General features: G+C 32.6%; 2 protein-coding genes across 2 annotated transcripts; both read right to left on the bottom strand.

Moving 5' to 3' along the window:
• Positions 1 to 571: 571 nt before the first annotated feature.
• Positions 572 to 4,100, bottom strand: LOC107462661 (uncharacterized). Its single transcript, XM_016081283.3, has 4 exons — positions 3,616 to 4,100; positions 2,016 to 2,237; positions 1,149 to 1,174; positions 572 to 1,044 (listed from the first exon to the last, which is right to left on the bottom strand). The coding sequence occupies exons 1-4, from the start codon at positions 4,012 to 4,014 to the stop codon at positions 795 to 797; spliced, it is 897 nt and encodes a 298-aa protein (XP_015936769.1). The 5' UTR covers positions 4,015 to 4,100; the 3' UTR covers positions 572 to 794.
• Positions 4,101 to 4,719: 619 nt separating this feature from the next.
• Positions 4,720 to 6,530, bottom strand: LOC107462660 (uncharacterized). Its single transcript, XM_016081282.3, has 2 exons — positions 5,884 to 6,530; positions 4,720 to 5,232 (listed from the first exon to the last, which is right to left on the bottom strand). The coding sequence occupies exons 1-2, from the start codon at positions 6,448 to 6,450 to the stop codon at positions 4,816 to 4,818; spliced, it is 984 nt and encodes a 327-aa protein (XP_015936768.1). The 5' UTR covers positions 6,451 to 6,530; the 3' UTR covers positions 4,720 to 4,815.
• Positions 6,531 to 8,479: the final 1,949 nt, after the last annotated feature.

The raw sequence follows: 8,479 nt of genomic DNA, 5'->3' as shown, positions 1-8,479 counted from the left end.
GCATTTTTGTTGGGGTTACTAGTCTAAAATATACACATCACTCTTAAGAATTCAAAATATGACATTTAGGCAACTCAAACAAATATCACTTGTGATAGGCCTCATGCTTATGTATGTGTGTGTATATATAAGAAAATGCATTAACACTCACCATCATTTTTCTATATATATTTCATCAAATATAGAATCCTCCCAAAACATGCAAGATATTTTTGTTCTATGCAATAATTCTACGGCTCATTGGCCTTGTAAAATTGCTTTAGAATATGTTATACCATGTAGATGGGCCAGCACCATGGATTTTATGTTGAAATGAGAAGCAGGTTAAGTGGGGATTTTGGCCGAGTTCCTTTGCAATAGCCTAAACTTAAAAAACGATCTATAAAATTTCGTTGAATTTTAAGGTTTGATTATATTACATTGCTCATAATTTATCCTCAAAGGATTATTACTTTTACAAAATTTTTAACCACAAAAATATCTAGTATTTAGTATTTACTCCATTTAATGTTTTTAAAAGTTTTCAGAGTGGTCTTATATCATATAGAAAGTGTAACACTAAACAAAACTGTATAGGAATCATGTGCCCAACATCACCATTGATGCTGCTTATCTTAATAAGGAATGATATTATTACTCTCCACTTCCTATCAAACAAAACTGATATATTTGACATTCAGTAAGAAGAATAATGAGGGGTAAATAAGTGCATCAAAATTCACTGACCATCTACAATACTCACAAAGGTGCAAGCCCATTCCTGCAATTCAACTTCACTATACTTCAGTTCTCAATCACTGACCATCATTTGAACTTTGTTCTCCCTTGCTACTGCTGCTCAATTCAGTGTTATTTGTGGGACTCTCAACCGACGAATTCGATAAACTTGACTGATCAGTGCTTTTCCTTTTGCTTTCGGTTTCCTTTTCGGTTGATCCTCCCATTAGAGAGTCTATGCCAAGCTTGCCAGAATAAAGGAATAAACCAACCGAATTGATGCCGAAAACAAATGTCGCAAGGTAGGTCAAGCCATTCAATATTGTCCTGTGAAGTTTTTATGATGATTGTCAGATTCTTCATCAAATGAAGAGAAAATTCATCGGGAAATGAACAGCAAGAATCCAGCAGAGGCAAGTCATGGAAATTACCTTATGGTTATTGTAATCTGGCGAACCTGAAAAGCAAACCATCACTGTCAGATTATCTTGAGCAGGCAGGAAAAAGGAACGACTGTCAATGATTAAGGACTTAAATGGTTCTGTTGTCATCTTGTCTCCGCTATTAATTTAGTAACATGGTTTTTCTATGAATTCCATCATTGTCAAAAAAATGCAATTCGATGAAAGATATTTGAACATCCGAAGCAAGAGTTTACACTACATACTGACACTATCTTCTTTGTCACAATAATGCAAAACTGTTGCCTGTTACTGTAGCTAAAGTAATTTCATACCAATAATTACAGGCCATAGCAGCAAAAATTTTGCCTGAGCTCTAAAATGCACTAGTCAATTCAGCACATAGATGGGTACATATTAGATTCATTTAACCACCATATGATGAGCATAACAGAACGTGCACTTGTGAAAGCTAATATTTCTATTTCGTGCAAGTATTAACCGTTTTTCCAAGCTGGATTTGAGTAATTGCTAGTGAGGTTCTAAAAACCAAGACATAATTGAACATTCTGATTATCACAATTAATTGAATTGAATATTCAATATGCTTACCAACGATACAGAATAGCATGAACTAATACAAATCAACAATACAGAGTCTTGTAATACCAATTGTGTTCTTGATTTTGTGAAAGAATCACAAAACCGGATAAATTTGAATATTTCAGCCCTATAGGATACAAGACCAATCAATGACTGTCAAGAAAAGAAACAACAGCCCAATTCCACTTTGTTTGACTCTAATTTTCCTATTCAATTCATTGAAGAAAATAGTCCAATCTAACATTCTTTGCAACCAAATAGATAAGAAGATAAGAAGACATGAGATGAGAGTACCGAGTAATTATCCGAAATTGTTTGGCGGTTAAGAGCTGCCTCCACCGTAGTGGCAAACTTATAAAGAATGAGAGCAATAATTCCGGCTGATATTCCCCCAAGAAATGCCTGAACAGGTGAAGGTGGACCCTTAGCATCTTCAATTGAAGATGACCCCATAGCCTTCAAGGTATCTAATGCTTCTTCCTTTATTGACTTCTTTTCTCCTGAAGACCTAAATTGCTAAAACGACAATACCTCCAATTTCAATGATGACAGGGACTAAAATCAAAGTAGCACATATCAATCAGAGGAGAATTAGCGTACAGGATACTTAATAATAATATGGACAAGTGTCCAATCAATGTAGTTAGAGCAATGCTACATGGCCAGCAAATATTATATTTTTTGCCCGTACTTAGCCAGTAATAATTTGCACCCATATTTACAGACGTTTTGTACACAAGTAGCATATAATTTGCACCTATATTTACCAGAGTTTTGTACACATGAATCAATACAGTTTGCACTCACGTTTTTCAGAATTTGTTACACATGAATTAGTAAAATTTATTTGTTAAAGATAATTTGGTGTTTGTGCTGGCCAAATTATCGCCAAAACTACTAAAAGTTGCTCGCCCCCAAGAGTTTCTTATGTAGTTATTGGCCCATTCCATTAATTTTGTATCACTAGCAAAAACCTTCCAATTAATTCTACGAAATTCATATGGACAAAATCTAGTAAAACCAAGCTTATTGGATGATAATGTACACACAAAGATGCAATTCTTGTCTCACGTGCCATTTCCCACATACCAGAAATCACAAAATAGTTGTAATTGTTACCACATTATAAACATCCTCAGTTCAGAGGTACCAAATCTAATCAATCATGACCATAGTTACATGAATTTAACAATTAGGTGGCATACCAATTCGTGTGTACCAATTCACTGTACCGGAACGCGAGAAATATACTTTTCACGTAGAGGAATTCTAGAAGGCTATCAGAATTTATTGTTTTTTACCTTTAGATAGCCATCAATGTTTAAAAGTATAGGATAAAGTATGTTGTTGGATTACTAGACTAAAAAAATCGAGTTGATGGCTAAGTGATGACCAAAAACAGTAGATTCTGATGGCTCCTAGCATTTCTCTTGTAGATAAAATATTTTACATGTAGCCTAATGCGTACCGTGTGCCCATTCCTGTACCAGATTGCATTGCATTGCGTTCCGTTCCGTGTAACTATGATCATGACATAATAAAAGGCAACAGGCAAATGAAGCACCGGCATATATGGTGCGCAAGTATCTTTATCCTTATGTATAGCATACTCAACTCAAATAACCCCCAAAAGAAAAAAGGCTTCCAATTGATTGGATAATTTATGAACATTACCCTAAACAAAAACTGAGCTTCAAGAGTATCTGCGGCAGAACATGAATTATAACGAGCATATACAATGAAACAACCCAGAAGCACAGAACATGAATACCATATACAACATTTACAGAGATAGACATAGTCAACAACCCATATATAACATGCAGAGACATAATTGTTACAAGAAAGAGGGATATGATGCCAAAAAGAAGAGGAACTTTGAGAGAGAAGATACCAATTCCTTGGCACGTTTGGCCCTGCGGCGGAGGGCGCGGAAGAGGAAGATAGAGACGGCGCCGGTGAGGAGAACGCTGGAGGCAACTTGGATGGGAGAAGGATCGTCGGTGGTGGCGAAAATGGACTGAGTAGAGGAGAAGGGGAGCTCAATAGGGCCTTGGTCCGCCGGTGCGGTGGTGAGTTCTGCGGCAAGGTGGGTGAGCCATGACCACGATGAAGCTGGTGGAGGAAGTGCTGCCGGAGAATGGATGCGCATGGAAGAAGAAGAAGAAGAAGAAGAAGAAGAGGAGAAGAAGAAGAGAGAGGGGTTGTGGTTGTTATGGTGAGAGAAGAGTGAGAGTGGGTTTGAGAGGAGAAGGTGTTGGTGTTGATGGTGGCAATGCTGAAACTGCAACATCACTGCAATGCTCAAACTCACTTCTCACTCCTCAATCCACATTCCACTTTCATTCATCGCAAAATATCTTCTGCGTTTTTCCATTATCCACAAAAATACTCATCTTTTCCATCAATTTCGTATAACAAGTCAAATCTTTAATAACTGCTGATTTTCCTTTTTTTTTTTTCCATGAATACTTTTCATTCACAAATTTTTTAAATATCTCTTACTTTTAATTTTATTCAATTATATTTTTAAAGTTTTTAATTTGTGTCAAAATTATTGTTGGATATTTTTAATTTTGTCTCTAACATTTTTTACTGAATTTACGTCTAGGGATAATTTTGAGATAAACCAAAAACACTAATGACAAGATTAAACGAAATTAAATGTTAAAAATTAAAAAAATATAGGTATTAGAGACAAAAATCATACTTTACTTTTTTTTTATAAGTATAGTAAAAAATAATTTTGTATTCTGATGCTAATATTTTATTTTTAGTGATGTAAAATACTAAATTTTTCACTCAGTGGAATAAGACTTTGTTATTATTGTTGTTGTGATGTAAAATACTAAATTGTCCAACAAGTAACTTGATTAGAGTGTCTAAACAACAAGGCTAACTTTTATGAATGATGTGTTCTTTTCCCAGAGTGTGCCTAGGATCAAATAACTACTGCAAAATCAATACCAAGAATCATTTTATTTGTTTGCTTTCAGACAATTTTACATAGAATGATCAATCTAAGTGTCATAATGTTCAACACTTTTTTGAGTATAACATAATAATCATCTTGGCCATTTTTATTTGTTTTCTCTCAGCATTCTTGGTGCACATTTGATGCAACAGCTTTAGCCCAAAACTTGATATGCTTTTTCATGTCAGCTGCAGATTTCTTTGAATCACAGTTTGGAATTGGAGGAGGACTCTTCACCAACCATGCTTCTGATAGATAAGGCCCTCTTGCTTTCTTATCTTCTTCTGTTTCATCTCTGTTCTTATCTTGCAAGCCAGGGATTATGCTAACCAAACTTGGACTTAATCTCTCTTCCTCAAATGAGAATCCCAAATCCTTGAACCCTTGAACTTCCTCTAGCTCAAGATCACTTAAGCTTCTCCTCATCATTCTTCTCTGATTTAGGTACTTAGGCCTCATTTCCTTGATTCCTTCTCCTTTGTTGATGCTGTCACCTTCAATGTTCTTAGATGCTTTATATCTTGGAATGCTACAACTCTGTCATAACATAAAACCAGAAGATAAATAACATAGTATAAGGAGTTTCCTTCTAGAAAAAGAAAAAACAATTATATGCAAAATAGTTATGGATTTTGGTTCAATATGAATTTGGAAATGTGTATGTGTTTTAAACTAAGGTTCAAAAGGACTAATGAATTTTGCTGAGGAGTCTATTATTGCAAAAGCAACTTGTATTTGTATATACCTCTTTTCCTTTCTAATGTAGTAGACTTTCACATTATTTTTGGCCTTAATAAAGCATGTTTCTAAAAAGTGTGAATTTGGAACATTATAAACTAACTTTGGCAAGGGACTAGTAATTTTTGCTACAAAAGTATAATTGCAGCTGCAACTTGAATATGCAACTTGTCCTTATTCTTATTGTGTGACTTTACATTATGCCAAGCCAAAAGATTTTTGGCTCTAGAGTCTAGAGGATCTTTGGAAATATTTTAAGAAAATATTTTTTTTAAACTGTTCATAATTTTTTGGTATGACAGAAACTAATAGACTTAGATCATAAATGAACAAAATAAATGAGTCTCTGACAGGCATTAGTACATTGAAAATTTAATGTGTCTGAATAGTGAATACATATTTATGAGAGGGAGGGAGTAGATCTTAATAAGAATCAAATGATTACATTACCTTAGGTGTTGATGTTTGCTTGTCTGATCTTCCAATTCTTGGATCATTTTCTTGAAACTTTTCATTACTCCCCATTGATAGTGGCAAAGATGGTGTTCTAACAAGCTTGTTTTTCCTTCTATTACCTTCATTTCTATGATTTCCCTTCATCATCAATTTGTTTCCTCCTTGTTTATCATCATCATTATCACCCTCTTCTTTAACTTTGAATTGTGGCATGGATGGTGCTCTTTGAATCTTCTTAGTATTAGAAGAAGAAGAACCATTTCTTGGTGGTTTATTATTGCCTCTTGCTGATGATGATGATGATGATGATGATGATGATGATGAGTTGCTTAAAATATCATTGTCCTTCACCAAGAAATCTGTGTTGATTAGAGCAGTTGAAGAAGAAGAAGAAGAAGAAGGGTAAGGATCAGAGTAGCTCCTTGGCATCATCATCATTGGCCTTATGTTCAACAAATTCTCAAAGAACCAACACTCTTCAAGAAGATCCATGGCTTCCACTTTTTCATCTCTGCAGAAAGAAGATTCACTAGAGTTGTTATTATCAACTACTGTCTCCATTTGTTTTTTCTGTTCTTTCCAACTTTTCTGTCACCTTTTCATGTGTTTCTCAATTTATACCAAGGCTTATATATGTGTGTCTATTGTCTAAGTCGCAATTTTTTATGCTATTAAATTAAGCAGGTTGCATACTTAGGCAAAAAACTTAACTATAAAGAAAAGATATACATATATAAATATGCAAAAATAGTGTGTAATAAGATGATCAAACACGTTACAAGATTCAATGAATATTTGAATGTCAGACTAAAAATCGCACTAGAATTAAAAAATAATAAAATAGATATTGAGACAAAATACGATAATATAAAATATTTAAAAATTATTTTTCTAGTGAAACATTTGCATCATCTGAGTTTTATTTCTAGATAAGCCATGTGAGATATGACAGCATGTGCATGGAAGATGTCCCTTATGTATTTTCTTAGCAATAATTAGCTCTCAGTCCAAAAGACAAGTGTGTTTTTTTAATATGAGAGAAAATGAAATGGTGAAAGGTGTTTTAAGCAAGTGGGGTCATGCGGCATTTAAGGTAGACAGACAACTAGGAATAATAATTGGTTTAGGGTAATTCCTTTAAGGGTATGGCTTTGTCATGCCAGCACATCCTCCATGTGATGCTAGTGTTCTGTTTCTGCATTCATCAGTTCACATAACAAAACAAATATTTGTTATTCATGGAGTCTGAAGCCGTAGTTACATATTAGTTAGCATTGTAGCATACTTTTTCGCTTATTATACAATACAATGGATGAGTAGGAATACTCTATTAGCTTCCTATCTCAATTGTTATTGGCTGTCTCCACAATAATATGTACAACTAATATATCTTTCTCCGAATAAATGATTTGATTTTCCATGTTTTTTTTTGTTTGAGAATAGTTTTAGCAAATAAAAAGACACAGGCATTGTAATTAGTCACTTTTTTATTTTTAATATTGGAATGGTAATGATGTTTTTTTGAAATATAGATTGTTGGAGTGTTATTTTTAAATGTAGAACTGTTTAATTAAAAAAGTAAAAATTGAACAATTCGATTTGTTAGAAGTATAGAAATTGGACCGTCTAATTTGTACAAATATAAAAATTAATCCGTCCAATTTGTGTACCTCCTATATCATTTTCATATCTAAATTTTTTAGCCGTAATTAATAGAGTTAGAACAGGTTTTAATTGAATTCAAATTCTTTAATTTTTATCGGTTTTAAACCGGTCGTCGAACTGAATAAAATTAAAAATTTAAAGGTTTAATTAAAATTAAATTTCAATTAAATTAAATATAATAAAATAATATATTTATGTATAAAATTATATTTTAAAAAATATTTTTTTATGTTTTATTATTTTAAACCAATAATAAATAAAATATAGTATTAATTCAATGGGTTTATCGATTTTTTGACCAATTTTTTTTTAATTTTTGACTAATTTTTTAATAATTAATTTTTATCATTTACCGAATCGATTTAGCGGTCAATTTCAATTAATCCAGTTGATACCATCCATTCATTCAGTTCGATTCTTATAACTATAATTTTATACTCTATTAAACTATTTTAAATTTGTGTTTTACTTGTAAATAATACATCTCAAAATTTAAAACATAGACTCTATCTAAACCTAATCATTGACTAGCAGAAATGTATGCATAGCAAAATGAGTTAATATTTATATTAGCCTTTAAAGTTATATTTACGCCTTAATTTGATTTTTAAAGTTTTGGTTTATTCAATTCCATCTCTTATCTTATTTTTGTCATAGAACCATTAAACGCATATTGAAATGAACTGATGACTAATACACTCAACTTTCTAATAATTACTTGATACGATAATTGAAACTGATTTACTTCAATTTTCTCAAATTGAAACTTTTAAAATTATAATCCTAATTTTACTTATCAGTTTTAAAAGCTTCTTAGAGGACAAATTGAGATAAAAAATTTTAACTGTCACATCAAATAGTCATTTAGGCCGTCTAATGTTGCAGTCGTCAATTCATCTTAATACGTTGTAAACAGTTATGAGAC

The sequence above is a fragment of the Arachis duranensis genome, chromosome 8 (genome assembly GCF_000817695.3).
Source record: "Arachis duranensis cultivar V14167 chromosome 8, aradu.V14167.gnm2.J7QH, whole genome shotgun sequence".
Lineage (NCBI taxonomy): Eukaryota > Viridiplantae > Streptophyta > Magnoliopsida > Fabales > Fabaceae > Arachis > Arachis duranensis.
Note: the sequence above shows the minus strand (reverse complement) of the source record. Positions and strands in the feature narration are given on the sequence as shown.

Bases quoted from the DNA above. Each gene is read 5' to 3' on its own strand.
- LOC107462661 (XM_016081283.3), bottom strand. From the start codon at position 4,014: ATGTTGCAGTTTCAGCATTGCCACCATCAACACCAACACCTTCTCCTC. The intron at 2,238-3,615 runs GTATCTTCTCTC...TTGTCGTTTTAG, and splicing joins CCAAACGTGCCAAGGAATTG to CAATTTAGGTCTTCAGGAGA. The intron at 1,175-2,015 runs GTACTCTCATCT...TTTGCTTTTCAG, and splicing joins CAATTTCGGATAATTACTCG to GTTCGCCAGATTACAATAAC.
- LOC107462660 (XM_016081282.3), bottom strand. From the start codon at position 6,450: ATGGAGACAGTAGTTGATAATAACAACTCTAGTGAATCTTCTTTCTGC. The intron at 5,233-5,883 runs GTAATGTAATCA...ATGTTATGACAG, and splicing joins AGCAAACATCAACACCTAAG to AGTTGTAGCATTCCAAGATA.